The 21,093-nt window shown below is 43.1% G+C and overlaps 1 protein-coding gene across 1 annotated transcript in view; it reads right to left on the bottom strand.

Moving 5' to 3' along the window:
* Positions 1-2,874: 2,874 nt before the first annotated feature.
* Positions 2,875-21,093, bottom strand: part of RNF17 (ring finger protein 17) — a 203,058-nt gene continuing 184,839 nt past the window's right edge. The window contains exons 36-40 of the mRNA XM_073339251.1: positions 19,422-19,581; positions 6,670-6,805; positions 6,066-6,255; positions 4,065-4,168; positions 2,875-3,081 (exon numbers count right to left, since the gene is read on the bottom strand). Of these exons, the coding sequence (XP_073195352.1) occupies positions 4,070-4,168; positions 6,066-6,255; positions 6,670-6,805; positions 19,422-19,581 (585 nt within the window). The 3' untranslated portion in view covers positions 2,875-3,081; positions 4,065-4,069. The remainder of the gene's footprint in view (positions 3,082-4,064; positions 4,169-6,065; positions 6,256-6,669; positions 6,806-19,421; positions 19,582-21,093) is intronic.

Here is a 21,093-nt window from a genome sequence, read left to right as displayed (position 1 = left end):
TATTGACATACTCCAAAAAACTATTTTTCCTTACCTTCCCTTTTATTACAGCAGCTCATCTCTAGTAAATGGTAAAGTTTCATAGAGAAGTGATAGATGCTGCTGTGATTCTTCTACATAAGGCAGTAACTTTCACTCTCAAAGATTGTGACTGAGGATTGTAGAGTACAGTGATAATCCAAAACAATAAAATATCAAACAGTCAAAGATGGAAGAAAAGCACATGATCACACCACAGGAGTGTGGACTTCAACAGCTGAAAAAGTTCCATAACCTCCCTGCCTCAATTGCTCCATCTGTAAAATAGGGGCAATTCTTCTGCTTTATAGCAGCAATAAGATTTAGTGCTTAACTGGTTGGTATTAAATATAAAAACTCCTATGCCGTATGTGACAATTCCTTCCTGGGTGCCTGTGCAGACTTGGGCCTTTTAAGAAAACATGTTAACTGGAGAAATAGTAGCAGTTCCCTCTACCACCCTGAAGGAGTTATGATTTTGCTAGGAGCTACTAGCCATTGGAAAACGTTACATTTTAGAAATAGTGACAGATGATAGTAAAAAAAGAATACTGAGGTAACTGGAACAAACACTGTGAATTCTGCCCATCGTATAGCAATTGTTCCATGGGTGCTGGGCCATTTCACCACCATGAAAGTGTTATCAAGCAAGACATTGAGTTTTCACTACATTATATCTTTCTTCCTTAAAAGAAAGCCCAACAAACTACATAATCAGTAATTATGAGGTGAGAAAATGGCCGTTTAGCAAAAACAGACTCAAGCCCTTGAAAATGGTGGTGATAGTCAGGTAGCAAGGCCTATACAGTAGGCACTGTAAAGTTTATGGCACATTCAAATTGGACACTTCAAAGAATAAGACTCAATATTTCATAGCAAACTGGGGCTCACTCAAGAGAGTCACGAGCTAGTATTCAAAAGAATGTATTAAATGGAACAGTCAAACTTACCAGGAGTCTGTAATTGAACAGTGTTCTAAGAATAATGCAGGATCTGCTGGAGGTCCAGCAAAACAACTAGTTAAGCAGAGTTTTCCTTCAAAATAAGGTGGCATTAAAATAAGCATTTTAAAATGGGCAAACAAGGGAGAAAAGGAAATAAGACATACTTTGTCTATTTGCTTAATGTAATGTACTGAATTATACCAGAAAGGATATTGTAAAAGCAGAGGCAGAAGAGCTAAATCCCGGAAGGGATTTGGGTGCCCAGTGTTATGACACCTAACTTTTAGGTGCTCTGTTGTCCAGTGGAATCCTCTGCTCCAACTTAAGTGCCCAGGCTCCTTTCCAATGTATGGGGTGAATTAGGCACTTAAGAATGGGATTCACAGAAGCCAGCATCCTCAGTGGGGAGCTACTTTAAGCCCCCCCACTTCCCCCTTCAAAGGAGTTAGGTGCCTATCTCTGCTTGGGGAGTCACAGCTGTGAACCTCTTCCTGGACTTGGGGCTAACCTAATAAACATGTCTTACTCAAAAATTAGACACCGTCCCATCCCCTTAGAGCTACAGCAGTTAGGCACTCAGTTCAGAGATAAGGAACCTGTTTCAAGGTCCCTCCCCCAGCCCTGCTTGATTTGGAGCAGGGACATGAACTTGGGTCTCCCATATCCCACATGACTGCCCTAATCATCAGCTTTAGTCTCTTTCTCTCTGGCCCAATTAGTATTTATACAAAGTGGAACAGCTTCAGGGGACAGAGAAAGACCCATCTGTGAATATCCCATAGCCTGGGGTGGGGGGTAGGGTTAGGGCACTCAACTGGGATGTGGGAGGTCTAAGTTCCTGCTCCAAATCAAGCATACTGGGAATTTGAAAACAGGTCTCCCACCTCCCAGCAGATTGCCCTGACCAACACACACTGCAATCTGGATGGCTTCAGCTCTCTTTTGTGGGAAGTGCGATCTGACTAATGTGCTGAATCACTGGATGCAGCCCTGCTCCTGAAAAGTAGGAAAGACCTAGTTTGTGAATTCTGCTGGGTCTTAGGCATGAGCTAGGGGGTCAAGCAGCTCGGCTGGTTCTGAACTTAAGTGCTCTTGCACATGCCCATTTGTGGGAATTTAGGCCCCTACAGCATTAGGCAGCAACTGAGGAGTTCTGAGGATGATCCGGGCATCTAACTGTTGGACTTAGGTGCCTAAATTCCAGTGTAGATCTAGCCCAATTCCTCTTTGCTTCTGTCTGCTGAGAGAGGAACTGGAGCGTGCATTAAGCTCTTCAATACACATGGCCCATAGATAAGTCTTTACTAAACACCCAAAATACTGGTATGATGAGAGCATGTTCTATAAGGAGAAATTAAAAGCTTGCTGCAGGAGGTACTAAGAACAGAGAACAGTTTATAAACGCTAGATATTTCCAGGTGGTCACTAAGTCATTAAAATTCTGAATCATGCTGTAAAACTATGTCCAGAAAAGCTGACAACTTCGGGAGATGTTGCTCTAAAAAAGGACTATGTTAACTCTTGAGACTATTATGTTAGAACTAGGTGAGCAATCTTGAGAGCCATAAATAAGTCATTTCATATATGAGACACTGAATGTGCCAACATTAATTACTTCAAACACTCTTAGGTCACTATCATTTTGTTCCTTTATTTTCCCCTCTCATGTACAAACGAAGCAATAAAGTGAAAACGTCAAGACCTCCAAACTGCAATCTGTCCTTGGTGCTGGACCTGTCGTTTTGCTTTGGCGGTTTGAAACCCACACTCCTCAGATGACATAAACGAGGTAACCCACAACTTATTGCCTTGTACAAGTATGAAGGAAAAGCATCAACAAATAAAACAAAAGCTTTTTCTTTCAGATGCAAGGTAAACAAAACAAATATTTATTTTAACATTATCCTTCCATAGTTATGAAAACAGCTCTGAACAAAAAAACCGCACCTGAGTATTTCAGGCATTCCACTCAATTACTGTATGTAGAAAGAACAAGACAAGGCAAATTAACATGCCAGAACAAAATTTAAAAAAAAACAACCACCAACCCCCTCCCAAAAAAACCACCTTTCCTCTTCAGATACTGTAGTCTTCATCAAAAGCTCTCTATATAGTATACCTGGAAACACAAAAACTAGTGTCAAATTTAGATAATAAAACAGCTACTTTCTCCGTATCTGGTAGGCTCCTTAACTAAGGAGTCTAAACTACTACCAGGTACAGAAAGAACAGTCCATACTGCCTCATTAATACATTATGCACTGGTGCAGATTCCCTCTGGTTTCACCAATTACTATAAAAGTAATCATAGGACAACATATACAACTATAAAGACAAGAATGACTGGTTTAGTCACCATAATAAACCAGTGAAGCAAACTAATAAGCAAAGAGACTAGTAGGAAATATGCCACCATGCACCAAGGCATATCATGTAACAAGATTCTGAAATGAATGTTTAACAGAAAAAGTATCTTGCTATCTATGGGGAAAAAAGACTGCCCAGAATATGGGAGTTGAAGAGGTTCTAGTGGAGGAAGCAGCTTGGTTCTTGCAGATGTAACTTGTCACTACTGTTTGTATAGAGAATACTGTAGAATTGCCAGTCACTTGCAATTTCACCTGTTCGTCAGTGATTATCTGGATTACAAGCAGGCTCTAGAAGTCTCTCTTCCCTCTGTACGCTGGTTGAACTTAATAGCTTGTTCCAGTCCTTGTTGGCTCTCAAACTAGATCCTAGACTTCAGGTCAGGTTAAGCAAACAGACAAGGATTTGCTCCTCAAAGGACCAAGAGCTGCTTTTGACTGTGTGAAAACAGGCAGCATGGACTGTGTAGCTATCATCTGATCACAAGAATGTACAGTTGGGCTGCAATGTTTTGTTTTCTAATATTATACGCACTTTTTTGTTTACATATTTATTATAAAATAACTATTTGCCATTTACATTACATTAGCACCCAAAGAGTATTAAAAAAAAGCTAGTTCTGGTCAGATGATTATTTAAAAAACAATTGAGCCCATCACTTAATAAATATTAGATTTAAAAAAACCTTACTTTTTATAATTGCCTCAAGTGACACTTCAAATTTACTGTACTTACATATGTCATTGATCAAAGTCTGCTAATCCCATTTCTACCAGCTTCATGTGAACTAAGCATTGTTCATCGTCATACAAAAACACAATGTGCTCTGGAGACCGAGTCTGGAAATCAGAAATTTTCAGAAGTTCAGAAACATCTGTTTCAAGTAGTAAGAGTTGACTGCTACAATTATTCTTCTACATCTATACTGCAGTAATGTCTAAAGGCCAACCAGACTGGAGCTCTATTGAGCTAGATACTGTACAAAAATAGGGAAAAAGGCAGTCCTTGTCCCAAACAGCTTACAGTGTAAAAGACAAGACATAACAGGTGGATGAGATAAACAAGAGGGCTGGGGTGGGAAAGACAGTTGCAAAAATAAGTGAATCATTAGTTTAATCCCATTAAGTAGAAAAAATGGCAATGATGCTAAGCTTAAAATTTGATGATAGGAATTAAAAAAGGAAAAAAACCCTTAGTTATCTGATCTGTTCATTTGAAAGTGAACATAAAACTGAAAAATATTACAGTACTGCGTGAACTAAGCCTGATCTCTGTTACAAGTTTCTTTTAAAATCAATTTAAGTTTTCACTTTGCGTATATGATGAAAGTTACAATATTTTGGAAGGAAATTTTTTAGGTAAATGTTAGACACAGGATAATGACTGTACAACACAAATGTCCATTTGGAAATTAAAATTTTTTGTTTTATATTAAATAGCATATTCCCACATAAAATTGTTAACTGATAGTAGTAAGTTCCTTCAGTGATTAATGCAACCCTTAGCCAAACTACCCAGTAAGAACTTTGTTTTTTTTAAAACCACTTGACATTAAATATACTGAAGTAACTTAAGACTATTTTATACAAATATTCTATTATCTTTAGATTTCAGAAATTTGGTTAATGACAATGTTAACATTTTACAAACATCCCCAACTCAGATCCACAAGGCATACAAGTTTTCAATAAATAGAGTAGCCAGAATTCCAGAGCGTGTTGAAGGTAAGTGGAAGACACAAAGGCCTGGTCTACACTGTGGGGGGAGATCGATCTAAGTTATGCAACTTCAGCTATGTGAATAACATAGCTGAAGTCGACATACTTAGATCTACTCACCACAGTGTCTTCGCTGCGGTGAGTCGACAGCTAACACTCCCCCATTGACTCCACTTGCATCTCTTGCTCCGGTAGAGTACTGGAGTTGATGGGAGCGTGCTCGGTGGTTGATTTATTGTGTCTAGACTAGACAAGCTAAATCAACCACCGCTGGATCAATTGCTGCCCCTCGGTCATGTGGGTAATGTAGACAAGCCCAAAGAGAAGGGGGCAGGTGGGAAAGAGATTGAAAGTAACATGTGGGACTGCTGCATGAGTTTGTATGTGTCAGTGGCTATCCAATAGATAGGGACAGAGAATAAAATGACTGATGGAGCGGCAGCTCAAACATCCCCTAAAAGCCTACTTTTTTATTGTTCACCTCCTTGACCTTCCCATCAAAGTGACAAAAAAAAATCCTCTGTGATAGGTGGGTCAGATTTTCACTTTGAATATCTGGGTACCTTAGCAGGAGAATGAGGAGGAATATTAGGGGGCAGCAAAAAGGCAAGGAGAAGCAGGGGAAGGAGGGAAGGAAGGAAGGAGACGGTACATTTTTAGTACTTACAGACCTATTGTTTATTTTGAGCACTGGATACCACTAACCCAAATGGAAATGTGAAGCATAAAAGCAAGAATGATGGTTTCTAGTGGAGGAGTAATAAAGGAGGTTAAAATCATGCAGGCAGGCAGGCGGGCTTGGGAAGTGGGCTGTCTGTAACATGGTGAAGAAAATTCCTATGCACTTGATCCTCTGCCTTTTTCAGAAACATCACAACATTAAAGTGTTTATGAGTCTAATTTTTTTAAACCAAAGAACAAGGTTCACAATAAACCTTGTATAAGGTTCAGACATTCCACTTAAAATGTTAAAACCAAGATACCTCACGTTTGGCAGGAACTAAAAGGAAAAACTTACCACTGTGGAAGCATAGAGCTTTTTGCCTTGAAGACAGTCTATCATGGCCCATAGTGCTTGCATGCTCCATTCAGGGCAGTATGGAATTCTCTTTTTTTCTGTATCATACAAAGGAGGTTTAAATCCAGCCAACAGAACTCTTACTGCTTGAGCAGGATATTGCATAAGGTGAGAAGGAATCTGACGTAATCTAAATAAGAATGAAAATCCTAGTCTTAAAATATGCAAGACAACAGTGCAATTGTTAATCACTACCTAGAACTAAAATGTTAATGAAGGATAGCTCAATGATTAGGGAACTAGCCTAGGATTTGGGAGACCTGGGTCCAAGTCCCTGCTCTGCCACCCACTTCCTGTGTGACCTCAGGCAAGTCACAAAGCCATTCTGAGCATTAGTTTCCCATCTCTAAAATGGGGATAGTAATACTGCCCTCCCTCACAGGGGAGTTGTGAGGGAGGTGCTCAGATACTAAGGAATGGGGGCTGGCCATATAAGTACCCAAGGCAGACAGGAACAATTTAGAAGTACAGATGCAAGCTATTTTTTTTTTAAAATACCAGATCTTGATAAATGTAAGTTTAAAAAATTGAACTATGCACTTACTTGATTGTTGGTAATTTTTCAGTTGATCCATAGTCAACAAATTGAACCAAAATATTAACAGGGTCAAATTCTTTAATATAGAGTAGTTTTGCTCTATACCACAAGCTATCATTGTATTCTGCCAGGCAAGGCATTTCTGTAAGAACGAAAAAGCACATTATTTAATCCAAAATTTAGCACATATGCTATCAGAGCTGTAAAACAAGTTGTATTATACCATCAAGTTTTATTTTCTGTCCTCTAATTCATGTTTTTTTTAAATAGTATCCATAATTTTTTTAAAAAGACAGTAACTGGAAAAAAATTAAATTAATTTTGAAAGGAATGGTTACTTACCTTATAGCAAGTAAAGTCTACTTACCTGTAACTGGAGTTGTTTGAGATGGACTCTGCATAATTAATCATAGGATGCACTGGCAGAAACAGTTCAGACTGTGGAAGCTTCTCACAGCAGTGCCCTGTAGTGCTCTTATGTGCCCCTTTCTCCTCCTCCCGTGTTTCTGAATATTCTGAAAGCGAGGCTCTAAAGTTCCTTCCACTGCTTCTGCAGACTCAAGATTCCATTAGGATTTGAGGAAAAGGGGACAGTGAATGGGAAATGTGAATATGCAGAATCTAGCTTGAACTCCAGTTACAGGTAAGTAATCTTGGTTATTTCTTTGAGTGTCCTCTGCATATTCCTGCTTATGGGATAGTTTGACAAGCAGTACCTCAAAGGAAAGTTGGGACTCAAAAGTCCTAACTGAATAGGCATTGAAGTACTGTCCTACAGTAGCCTACAGGTACAGGTATTTGCTAGGTGAGGCACAGTTATATGTTAAGGCAGGGGTTATCAAACTTTGTCATAGTGAGCCTCCCTGAGCTATGAAAAAAATAACTGCCTCCCCACAGTTTACTAAAACAATATAACAAACTGAAAATCCTGTGTGTTGCAAAAAATGAATAAAAGGATAGAAGGTATTTGATCAATTATAGATCCATATAAATTTCAGAAGTGTTAATTTTAAAATACAAATGGACGCAATGAAAATAAAACTTCAAACATTTTAGGGAACAGGACACCAAACAATGATATGTTAATTCAGTATAATATCCATCAGTCCTATCTTTTCAGGGGGAGGAGTGTGTTTGTTTCCTCACCATACAAAGTAGTAGAATTCAGGGTTGGAGTGTAGAAAAGAAGAGATGTAAGTCATCTTCAATAGAAAGCTGGGAGTGATTCTGTGTTATGATTTCAAGTATCAGGGGGTTAGCTGTGTTAGTCTGTATCCACAAAAACAACGAGGAGTCCGGTGGCACCTTAAAGACTGACAGATTTATCTGAGCATAAGCTTTCGTGGGTAAAAACCTCACTATGTCTGCATCTGTAACTTTCACCCCATGCATCTGAAGAGGAGAGATTTTTACCCATGAAAGCTTATGCTCAAATAAATCTGTTAATCTTTAAGGTGCCTCCGGACTCCTTGTTGTTTTTGTTATGATTGTGGTTAATGCTGAGAAGCCTGACTCACACAGGTAGGGGGATGAAAAAGGAATGAGTCCTTTAAAAGACTGGTGTGTTAACTCATAAAATTCAGATCCCACTGATAACCAAAAGCTTTTCATTTGTGAAAATTTGTGCTGCAGTTCCTTGTTGCCTGACAGGTTGATAATGCTTTCCTTTTCTTTTGAAAACAGCATATTTGTGGGGTTTGGCTTAAAGTTCAATGAGTTCCTGATCTATTGATTACATTTGTCCTTGCCCACTTCAGGAAAGTATTCACGAAACTGCTCCTACAGATCCCTTAAGTGATAAACAATTACATCTTGGATACTGTCAACTGACAGATCGCACTGTTGCACAATGTCCTCCATGTTGAAAATATGGAAACAGATCCCTGCTGTACACATAAAGACCACAGTTCAAGTTTGTTAATGAATGCTGCTATTGGAACATTAGCAATTAAAACATTTGCATCTTGTGCCTGAAGTGACACATTCAGAGAATTCAGTCGCTTGAATATCTCAGCCAGATATGACAACAAAGATATCTCCTGGACAGCCAACAAACTTCTGCATGTAACAACTGTGTGAAGTTTGCCTCCATCTCTTTGCACAAAATGGCAAAACCCCTTGAATTAATCTGGTGCGACTTTTTATAAAGTTTACAATTTTTACTGCAACTGAAAGAACATTGCTGAGCTCCTCTGCCATCTTCTTAGCACCCAATGCCTATCTGTGGATCATACAATGATTCTAGGTTGCTGTGGGCATGCTTGTATCTTTGTCACAAGCCTGCTATGCGGTCCTGCCATAGACTGTGCTCCATTGCTACAAATTCCAAAAAGTCCCCAATCAAGGCCTGTGCCTTGAACAAAAATATTTAATAGATTAAAAAGCTCTTCACCAGTTGCTTGTGTTGGAAATGAATGGCAAAACAGAAATTCCTCTTAATTCGTTGCTGTAGCAAAACAAATATGCATCAGTAGCTGCGTAGCATTTGATAGCTTGATAGACTCATCAATCTGAACTGAATAATATGGGCTCTGACAAAGACTTTCTAGGAGCTGCTCTTTTACAATCAGTGACCATCTCTGCAATATGGGGTGAAACTATCGTTAGAAAGTACTATCACATCCAGGTGTGATGCTGCTTTCTCTCCTATAATCACTGTGCATATATCCATTGCAGCTGGAAGTAGTTTCTCACTTATGTTGTGTGGTTTAACCGCTTTGGCAATGCACAAAGCCACATGGTAAGAAGCCTCTGTAGCATTCATGGTGACAGTGCTGTACACATTCACAGCATTTTTTGTCCTGTTAACTCATTGAGCTTTCTCTCAAAAAAAACCTCTACAAATTTATATATTAAGGTAGGCTAGCTTGCTTCAAGATGTCAGTGTAGCTTCCATGGCTGCATACTGTTGTTTGACAGTACTTTGCCACATACAAGACACTGAGGCCTTGGTGCATCGCTGGACCTGCTCCATGTAAAGCCTGGTTGAAATAAGTTTTGTAATATTTTTGGCTTCTGTGTTTTGCTGGAGCTGCCACTGCTGCCCTCACGTTGGTTTGTGTTGTACACTTTTCTCCCTTTGTCACAAAATGATTACTTTCTCATGTAAGCTGTTTCTCACTGTATGCACGCTGCTTATAATGTTTTAAAATTTACTTGGGAGAAAAAGCCACACTAAGTGTAAGTATAAGCCAGGTCTGAATGAACTCTCCTTTGACAGCTAGTTGGGGAGGAGGAGAGACTTCATGTAAATACAGTTTGTTCCTGAACACACCTACTCTGCCAAGATATCAAGCAGATAGAGCGGTGTTGCTCAAAATGATCAACTTTGGCTGGTGTTGGGTTACAAATCACTTGAGTACTGAATGCAGGGGTAGTGAAATGTTATCAATACTGCTGTCTTTATTGTATGAAGCAGAACTGTACTTAACTTGTCCCAAATGAGGGGGTCACCCTCAGCTAAAAGAACCTCGTTAAGCCAGGAGCTCGAATGCCAGATTCCTGTGAAAGTAAGAGGAGTGAGGACAGGTGTCCCAGCCAGGAGGTGTGACTCTCTCTAAGGGTTCCCGGTCTGGTTTAACCAGTTCCTCCCCACTGTTCAAAGGTAGAGCTAAACAGGCTTCATTAGGAGACTTTTGTTATTTCAAGTACTCAATAAGAGTGGAAATCACTTGTGGTGGGGCTTGCTGAGAGTTAAAAATCACTAAGAGACTGACCTACAGAGGTCACAGCAGAGAGGCAGGTGGCAGCAGAAGGTAACTGATGGGTGGTTGGCGAAAGTGGCAAGCAGTTGGCTGGTAGGGCAGCTAGGTAACAAGGAACAGCCGCTGGCAGGGCAGCCAGGCGGGGCGACCAGCGGAGAGGAACCGTGGTTGGTGGGGTAGCCAGCCAGAGCAAGGAGCCTTCTTCCCTCGGTGGGAGGTAAATTCACACAGATGCAGCTCTGAACCCTGGGTCCTCACTGACCAAGGACAACCACTGTGAACCGTGTATGGTGAGGGAGCAGAGGAGAGCACAGTAAAGGAACTTTTGGTTGTAGAACTCAAGAACATGAGGCAGAAGACTCTGCCCCACGCACTCTGGCGTGGGTGTTCTGCTCAGAGTTTTGTTTATGAATCCTGCTTGTGGCATTTTCCCTAATTAATGTTGGATGACTTTCCCCCTTTCATTAAAAGTTTCTTTTCTACGCTTAGACTCTCTGCTTGTGAATGGGGAAGTATTGCCTCTCAGAGGAGCTCGGGGTGGTGTGTAATTTTTCCAGGTTACTGAGTGGGGGCTCAAGACAACTCTGTGTTGTATTCTCCAGCTGTCCCCTTTAGTCCCATTTCCTGACTCCCAGGTGTGCACAACCCTTTTGCATAAGTCCAAGCCACCCAGGGCTGACAGTCAAAGCTCTTAAAAAGCACACAGCTCGTGCCTCCCTTGACACATTCTTGTGTGCCCCAAGTTTGAGAGCCACTGAGTTAAGGCAATAATGCAATGAGCCTACAAGCCTCAAGGTCTGTAAAAAAAAATCTAAGCTAAATTAACTAGGCATAAGCCCCAACAAGCCTTAGCATAAGTATAACCAAGAGCGATCCTAGAAGATCGTAAGATATCAGAACAAAGACTGCCGTAAAGACTAAACTTCTGGTAGGTAACCACGCTTGAAATATTTTTAGTTTGGGAAGTCAATAGATGTAATAAGCTTGAGGTAAAAGGATGAATAACCTATGGGAGAAGGGCATCCCAACATTAGTCGGGTGAGGAAATACTAATAAAGGGAGAACCCCCTACTGAACATGCATTAGGCATAGTGGCCACAGCGTCACACATTATAAAAGTTGTATTCCAGCCTGTGTGCTTTGGGAGGGAGAGATGAAGTCCCTGGGAGATGCCAAGATGACGACCATTGATGATGGTGATGAGTAAGATAACTCAGACTTTGAGGCCGGAAGGGACCATCATGATCGTCTAGTCCAGGGTTTCTCAACCCATGGGTCAGGACTAGTGTGACCAGATAGCAGGTTTGAAAAATAGGGACAGGGGGTGGAGGGTAATAGGCGCCTGTATAAGACGAAGCCCTGAATATCAGGACTGTTCCTATAAAATCGGGACATCTGGTCACCCTAGTCAGGACACAAAATTGGGTCACACAGCAGCTCCTGTGACTTCTGGCTCAGAGGGCTGGCTGGGCTCGCCTCCCTGGCTCCAGGCACTGCAATCTCTGGGGTCCTAGGACCACTCAGGTTTGGCCCAGTCATCATGACGACGAGAGTCCGGTTAGGCCAAATTTGAATGAGTGGCACTGCAACTCCATGAGCTACGAAACACCACTCACACAAATTCGGTCCAGTCAGGGGGAGGGTAAACCTGCAGCACTGCAACCCCAGAGGTTGCAATGCCCTGAGCTGAGAGCCAAGACCAGCCAATTCCATGCACAGGAGCTGCAGGAGCCGCCACTGTGGGGTGAGTGCTGGGCAGGACACTCTCCCCCCGCCACCCCGGAGGCAGGACCCGATCCAAACCACCCCAGGGACTCCACCCCCAGACTATTTACTGGGTCGCAACAGGCCATACACAGTTACAAATGGGTTCTGAGCCAAAAAAGTTTGAAAACCACTGATCTAGTCAAATCACAGGCCACAGAACCTCACTTACCCCCTCCTGTAATAGACCCATAACCTGTGGCTGGGTTACCAAACTCCTCAAATCACAATTTAAAGACTTCCAGTTACAGAGAATCCACCATTTATTCTAGTTTAAAACAGCAACTGACCTGTGCACCATGCTGTAGAAGAAGGCGAACCCCCCCACCCTCCCCGGTCTCTGGCAATCTGACCTGGGGAAAAATTCCTTCTTGACCCCAAATATGGTGATCAGTTGAACTCTGAGCATGTCCGCAAGACCCACCAGCCAGACACCCGGGAAAGCATTCTCTGTAATAACTCAGAGCCCTGCCCATCTAGTACCCCATCTCTGGCCACTGGGGAGTTTTGCTACTAGCAGTCACAGATGGGCCATATGCCATTGTAGGCAATTTCATCATACCATCCCCTCCATAAACTGATCAATCTCAGTCTTGGAACAAATTTAGTTTTTGCCCCCACTGCTCCCCTTGGGAGGCTATTCCCAAACTTTGTTCCTCTGGTGGTCAGAAACCTTCATCTAATTTCAACCCTAAACTTGTTGATGGCCAGTTTATATCCATTTGTTGTGTCCACACTGGCACTGAACTTAAATAACTCCTTCTCCCTCCCTGGTATTTATCCTTGTGATGTTCTTGTAGAGAATAAGTGTATCTCCGCTCAGCTTTCGTTTGGTTAGGCTAAATCAAGCCAAGCTCTTTGGCAGGTTTTCCATTCCTCTGATCATCCCAGTACCCCTTCTCTGCACCTGTTCCAATTTGAATTCATCTCTCTTGAACATGGAGACCAGAAGTGTGCATAGTATTCCAGATGAGGTTTTACCAGTGCCTCATATAATGGCAACACCACCACTTCCTTATCTCTACCGGAAATACATCCTGATGCAACCTCGGATTTCAGGTTGTTTTGCAAGGGATGGTGGAAGGATATGGATGCTCAGCTCTTACCGTATAATCTCTACCTACTCTGTGGGGCTAGAGTGTTTATGAATTTGCTAACTATATTAATAAAAGTATTATAAATATAGTGCGATTTCCTAAGTGTGAATGATACAACCATGCACATCAGGGCTCCAAACTGAACAGTAATTTTGGTAATACTGGCCTAATCTTGGGACAAGAATCTATCAAATTTCAGAGTGCTAACTGGGGAAATTAACATTAACATAATCAATATATCAGGCAACACTACCAAACTTAGCATTCAACCTAGATGCTAGATCTAGGGAGTAGTGTTTTGTAAATACAGATAGAATTCCAAGTAGCAGACCTATAGATCTCTCTACAACTTGAATATGTCTAAGGCATACTCCCGCAAGAGTAGAACAGATGCTAGTTTACAGCTTTTCTCTATGCACTATCCAGCCCATCTAGATAATGTCTAAGAAGAAATAGTGAGTCTCTTATGGTTGTCTACATATGAAACAAGGAGACTAGAAATCCTAAATTCCTTGGTTCTGTTAAGATAGTAAGCCAGAGCTCTTTTAGCATCCAAAGTAGCTTTAAGTACTTAAGCTTTAAGTTAAGTAGCTTTAACTCACCTATATAAGCATGAGACCTGGGGAAAAATACTGGCAGATTGTTTGATTAAGATGAAAGTTAGATACCACATGGGAAGGAAACTAGGGTTAGGGCAAAATATCACCTTACTTTTGTGAAAGACAATGAATGGAAGATCAGCCTCGAGGGCATGTAGTTCATTCATCTAGCCAACGTTAGGCTACAATGAAAGCTATTCTGATAGATAGCTGGAACAGAGAACACTGCTATAGGCTCAAAGGCAGGCTTCATATCTGAGGAAGAACTAAACTGAGATCCCATGACAGTACTGGATTCTTTATTAGTGGCTACATTTCAGCAAGTCCCTTTGTTAATTGGTTTATTGTATCATGTGTAAAGACTGATTTATTATCTATCAATGCATGGTGGACAGCTACTACATGAACCTTCAAAGGAGGAGAGGGAAAGTCATGAAAGCTTTACCTCAAGTACATATTCAAGAATAGGTTGAACTAGTGCTTCGGGTGGATTTGTAAGTTTTTCACTCACCCACTTCACAAATCTGGTCCATTTGAGATGATAGTACCCTCTAGTTGACTGTTTTCTACTTAATCAATATTTACTGCACTTGTAATGGACAAGATTTCTCAAGGTCCAGTACAGTCTTATAGCTCATGCAGTGAGGTCTGCAAGATAGAGGGTCTGCATAGACATAAACTCTTCCCTCCTGTTGAGCTAAAGTCAGAAAGGCTAACCACCACTTCTGTATTGGCCCATGCTGGGACAATAAAAATTATTTTGGGTCTGACTTTTCTTATCTTTATCCCCCTCTGGTGAAAAGGAAGGCACAGAGCAGAACTTCTACCCTAATGAGGAGAAAGGTGTCCGATATGGATAGACTTTCTCTCGGCTCTTGAATAGAACAGATGACATTTTGCATTTTGTATTCTGAGCAAATCTTAACCCCACATGGTAAAGATCTTGTCTACAGTGGATTTGTTTAAATGACCACTCACGCAGTTCCATTACATCTCTGCTCAGCTGATCCGCCAGGCCCAAGAAGAGAAGCGCTTCCACTTGGCCAAGTAGATCGCTCTGATAGAGGACATGCTCTGAACAGGCTTGCTACTCCTGGTTCAGCTACATAGCTGCCAGGTGCAGGGACACAAGGTTTGGGTGGAGTAGCTGGCCTTGGTTCTGTAAGATCAAATCCGGACACATGAGGAGCTCTAGTGAAGCTACTACGGAAAGGTCCAGGAGCATGCTGAACCAGTGCTGGCACGGCCATACCAGGGCAATCAAAATTACCTTTGCCTTGTCCCTTTTGATTTTCAAGAGGACCTTGTGTACCAACGGTATATGTGGAAAGGCATACAACAGATCCCTTGACCACGGCCATAGGAAGATGTCCGACAGGTAACCGTTGCCAAGCCCATGTATTGCGCAGAGCTGATTACCTCTGGGTGGAAGGACCACTTGTGGTGAGAAGAAAAGGACCTGCTAAGGTGATCTGCCAGTGTATTCCGGTCCCCTGGAAAGTGCGATGCCTTGAGATGAACATGTTGCATGCAGAAGTCCCACAATTGAAGAGCCTCTTGGCACACGGCCGAGGAGCAAACTCCCTCATTCTCGTTGACATAAAACATCACGTCTGTATTGTCTGTCAGGACCTGTACTACCTTGCCCGACAAGTAGAGAAGGAACACCCGGCAGGCCAAGCGAATTGCCCTGCGTTTCCTGACATTTATGTGCAGGGAGAGTTCTCCCTGTGACTAGAGGCCCTGGGTACTGTGACTGCAGAAGTGGGCTCCTCACCCCAGGTCTAACCCATCTGAGATTCATGTCATCAATGAGCACGGGGTGGCAAAGGGAACCCCGGTCATTATTGACTGTGGATCTGACCATCAAGTTAATGATGCTAGAATGGCCAAAGGGATTGTAATAACTAAGTCCAAATGGTGCCTTCTGGGGGAGCAGACTAACACCAGCCACATCTGAAGAGGTCTGAGGTACAACTGTGTGTACTGCACCACGTAAGTGCATGCTGACATATGACCGAGCAGCCTGAGGCATACCAGAGCAGTCATGAGTGGGTGGGATCTGACAGGGGCAATTAGCTCAGACATCACCAGAACTGGGCTTCTGGCAGGTAGGCTCTGGCCTGAATAGAGTCGAGCACTGTTCCTATAAACTCCAGCCTCTGAATTGGAATCAGAGTGGATTTCTGCTAATTTATCAGCAGGTCCAGCTCTTGACAGGTGGCCCATACTTTGCTCACACTGTGTTGAACCTGAGCTCATGAACGATCCTTGACTAACCAGTTGTTGAAATAGGGGTAGATATGTACACCACGATGTCTTAGGTAAGCTTAAACTACTGCCATACACTTCGTGAAAACCCTTGGGGCTGACACCAGTCTGAAACAGAATGTGGTGAACTGGTAGTGGCGCTCGCCCACCATGAATCATAGGAATCACCTGTGACCATGGAAGATGGAGATGTGGAAATAAACATCCTTTAGTTTGAGTACCAGTTTTCCGGATCCAGGGAGGGAAAGATGGATGCCAGGGAGACCATGCGGAATTTGAACTTCTTGAGATATTTGTTGAGGCAATGCAGGTCTAGGAGGCCTGAGGCCCCTTTGGCCTTTACGATTAGGAAATATCAGGAGTAGAACCCTTTTCCCTCTCAAGTCTCAAGCAACTTCCTCTATGCCCCCCACACATAAGAGGGTTTCTACCTCCTGGATGAGGAGATGCTCGTGAGAAGGGTCCCAGAATAGGGACAGGTATGTGGGTTGGGAGGGAGGAATGGATAAACTGCAAGGTGTACCCAACTGTCATGGTGGAAAGCACCCAGTGGTCTGAAGTTATCTGGGGGACACAGTACAGAATGGAAATAAACAGTCCAAAAACAAAAGGGGAATGGTGGATCCTGGGTTAAGTCCAGTAGGCCGTCCTTGGTTGCACTCTCGAAAGGCCTGTCTCGGGCCAGCCAGGTATTGGCCCAAGCCTGACTGGCAGGCCAAGATCTGCGCTTATAACCCTTCCCTTTTTTCTTGTCAGGCTCGTGTCTAAAAGGCCCCAAAAATCTTGGATGTGGCTGCGGCCAGAAGTGCCTTCTGGAGGCTGGGGGCGTGTAAAGGCCTGGAGATCGCAGCATGGCCCTTGAGTCCTTCAGGTTGTTCAGCTTGGTGTCCATCTGCTCCAAGAACAATGCATTGCCCTTGAAAGGGAGGTCTTGGACCAACTGCTGCACCTCGTGAGAAAGGCCCAAGGACTACAACCATGAGCTGCACCGCATGGACACTTCCAAGACCATCAACCTGGCCACCGAGTCAGCCACATTCAAGGCAGCCTAAAAAGAGGCCCTGCCTACCACCTTGCCTTCCTCCAGAATGACCAGGAATTCTTACCTTGACTCCTGAGGCAGAGAGTCTTTGAACTTGGCCATAGAGTCCCAAATGTTATAACTATCTTCCCAGCAGTGCCAGCTGGTTGGAGATCTGGAGGTGTAGGCTAGCTGTTGAATATACCTTTCTGCCGAACAAGTCAAGTCTCTCCGCATCCTTATTTTTAGACATGACACTTGCCTGACCCTGTCTGTCCCACTCATTTGCGGTGGAAACCACCAGGGACCCAGGGGGAGGGTGCAAGTACATGTATTCATATCCCTTAGCCAGGACTTATTTTTTCTCTGCCCTTTTCGAAGTTGGGGCAGAGAAGACGGGGTCTGCCAGTGCTTTAACCAGTTTTAGCACCCCATCATAGACTGGCAGTGCAACCTTAGAGGGGGCTGTTGCAGCTAAAAATATCAAAGAGGCTGTCCATGGGCTCCTTCAGTTCCTCTGCCTCTAGCCCCAAATTTGTGGCAACCCATTTAAGGAGATCTTGGTGAGTCTGGAAGTCGTCCAGTGGCAGTGGGTGGAACCCACAACTGCCTAATCTGGGGACGAGGAAGATGCCACCACCACAGGAGGAGCTGGAAAGTCCTCTGCTACTGGGGTCATCTCCACTTAAGCCACTGCTGGGGTCTTGGTACTGGGTTTGGAGTCCGAGTCGGGGTCCTGTACTGGCTGGGGTGTTGCCAAGACTCACTTCTCAGATGTGGCTGTGGATGACAGATGGGAGTGGGGGCCTGGCATTGGAAAGAACCCCCCACGGGTTCCAATATTGCCAGCGTACTGGCCACTGCCCTGGTGGCCAAGTGCCCACAGCAGGACCACCACCAAAGTCCAGTGTGTAAGAAAAGTGGGGTCTCCTTGGTGGGGGGATGGATTCCTCTTCCTCTCTGATGAGTATTCCTCCCTTGGAGACCATGGCGGAGCCGTTGCCGTTCCCACCTGCTGGATATGATGTGGAGTCAGGGAATGGTGCCGGGGGATGGAGACCAGCGCCATGCTTCCAGTGACTGATGCCAATGAGTTGGGGACAGGTGTCATGAAGCTGGTGAGCTAGGCCGCGGAGCTGGAGACCGGTGCCGGGTTGGCGACCACTGCGGCCGACCCATAGGGGGGTTTGCCTCTGGAGGGAGCAGTCTTCAATGAATAGTGGCCTCATGGTCTGTGCAGTACTGGAAGGGCCATCAGGTCCTCTGCTTCCTGAAATGCCTCCGGTGTCAAGGGGGATCTCAAGCATAGGGTGCCTCAACTGCTCCCAGGAGTCAGTGGTGGTTCCCTGACTGGGCTCAACTGCCATCAACCGCAGCTCTGGGGAGGACGAGCGGCCCAGCAGGGGTCTCACCTTGTCAGCCACTCACCTCTTATCCTTTTTCGACACAGGTGAGTGCCATCTTTCAGTGCACAGTTTCTTGTGCCGCTTCCTCGGCACTGAAGATGGTAAATGGTGCCAAGCAGACCATGATGCTGGGGGAGCACTCCGTACTGAGGTCGAAGTGCTCAGCGCTGAACCAGAGTGGGACAGCTCCAGGCCAGTCTGAGCGCTGCTTCCATTAGCAGGGCCTTCAGATGAATGTCCCTGTCCTTTTGTGTGTGTGGCCTGAAGCTCCTGCAGATCATGCACCTGTCTTTAATGTGGGCTTCTCTGAGGCACTTTGAGCAGCTCACATGCAGGTCACTCACTGGCATGGGCTTATGACAGGTGGCACACGGTTTGAAACACGGGGACCAGGGCATGCCCTGTCCCTGGGACAACATCCTGGAATGCGACCACTATCTACTTCAACTTAACTAACTGCTAACAACTAAGTCCTAACTATATACAAGAATAACAGAGTTGAAAAACCACTAGAAGAACTTGCAAGCGCAAAAGAGAAGTCATTCCAGCAACTGTCATGGGTGATGAGAAGAAACTGAGGGGGTCTGGGGCCAGCAGTGCCCCTTATACTGGCGCATGAGAACGGGACTCCAGGGGGTGCTAGGGATGGCCCTATGGATACCACTAAGGGGAAAATCTCTGGCAACTGTGCACATGGGAGCGCACACACCTAACATGGAGTTGATATGAACACTCTAAGAACCACCACTATTGTCTCTTGTGACTCTGACACTCCCAAAAGAATTTATAGTTTTAAGTTTTATTTAAAACTATAGACACACATAAAATAGAAGTATTTACTCAATAGGTTTGTACTTCTGTAAGGTATAACAGGGAAAACAAATTTGCAAAAATACCTGTTCTAAAATCTGTTAGAAAAGGAAGAGACTCCACATTCTGATTACAGTGCTTCAGGACTTGATCTAGACTCTCAGATTCCAAATCCCAGCTGACACCACTATCTTCTGTGTCGCTCTGCTGGTTAAGGCCCTCTGCTGATTCAAGGCAAATGTACATCTAAAAAAGAAAAGTTTTATGAAAGACAAAGATTACAGCTTTCACAGACACATCAGAATTAACTGCCATGTGTAATAAGTGATCAAGGGATATTAAGAGGATAACTGTTTTTATCTTGGAAAGATCTGTCACTAAGAAACACTGCCCCTCCCCGCTAATTCTTCTTTCCTCCACACCTTAAAATTAGTTTTACATTTTACTACTCAGGGTTTAGTTCAAGGCAACCAGTTACTACTTATTAATGCCACACCTTGTAACCATGGTAACATAAGCCCTGCATATACGAAAGTGTGCAGGTGTTAGACTTCCACAGAGGCTTGGTCTAATTCAGGGTTCCCTCCCACTCCTCTGGATTTGCCACTATGGAAAATTAAAATTTAAACAGATTCAATCTGAAATTCATGGAAAAAACTTCTAAAATGGTTTCTCTCTCTTGCAAAGCATGAAAACATTCTATTTCATCTAAATTTTATTTTTAATATGGCCTATTAGTATAAATGTGTGCATCAGTATAAATAAGCAAATAATTGTAATACAGAGAGCTAAACTTTCATTAATATACAAAGCTATGGTCTGCATCAAATCTCCAGTCGCAGGCATATGGAGTGCATGCATACCCATGTTGTAGAATATAGACAAGGGCCAGAATTTGAAAAAGAACTCACCATTACCATCCACCCTTGATTAAGAAAGATTCTAATTACAATGTACTATTACTTTTCTAATCACGGTAATGCATTTCATACTGACGTTGCATATACATAACTGCTGCCCAAAAGTAAAGGAATATGAGTAGAGTTTCTAGCAGTGGCTTTATAATGGAATATTTATCCTGATCAAAAGCATATAGAAGTTCAGCTTATTCATGGACAAGGAACCAAAAGCATTTGTTAGATAATTAAATTAAGAACATATATTCTATTTTAATTCTTAAACTGGAAGCCCATCACTAAGGTATTTAAGCACCTTAACATCACGTTCTAAATTCAGTCTTATATTTTAACACCATTAGCTCTACCAAGAAACTTCCATGGTTTCATGTAGAAAGCTAGAGCAGTATACAAAAAGAGTCATTAAAGAGAGTAACAGAGCCACTGATGGATTAACCAAGCAACATAACTTTAATTGCTCAGTGTAAACCAATCCCTCCTTCAGATTTTATGACTGAACCAGCTTCTCACTGGTATGTGGTTTGGGGTCTGATCCAAAATTCACTGAAGTTTGTGGGAGTCTTTCATTTGATTACAATGTGCATAAGATTAGGCCCTTGTCCAGAAGGGGCAGTACCAGGAGCAGCTGTGTGGACTGAGAGAAAAAAAAAAATGCTGAATAGGAGGCCAACAAAAGAAAAATGGTAATATACTAAAAGCCCACAAAACAGAACATTGTGGCATAAGACTGTTTCACCACTTCAATATAAGGAGGAAAATACAGGAGAGGAAATCAGTATGCTGCCACAGTGATCAAATCCAATTACTTATTGTCTATTACATCAAATGAATAATAATAATA

The sequence above is a fragment of the Lepidochelys kempii genome, chromosome 1 (assembly GCF_965140265.1).
Source record: "Lepidochelys kempii isolate rLepKem1 chromosome 1, rLepKem1.hap2, whole genome shotgun sequence".
Taxonomy (NCBI): Eukaryota; Metazoa; Chordata; order Testudines; family Cheloniidae; genus Lepidochelys; species Lepidochelys kempii.
Note: the sequence above shows the minus strand (reverse complement) of the source record. Positions and strands in the feature narration are given on the sequence as shown.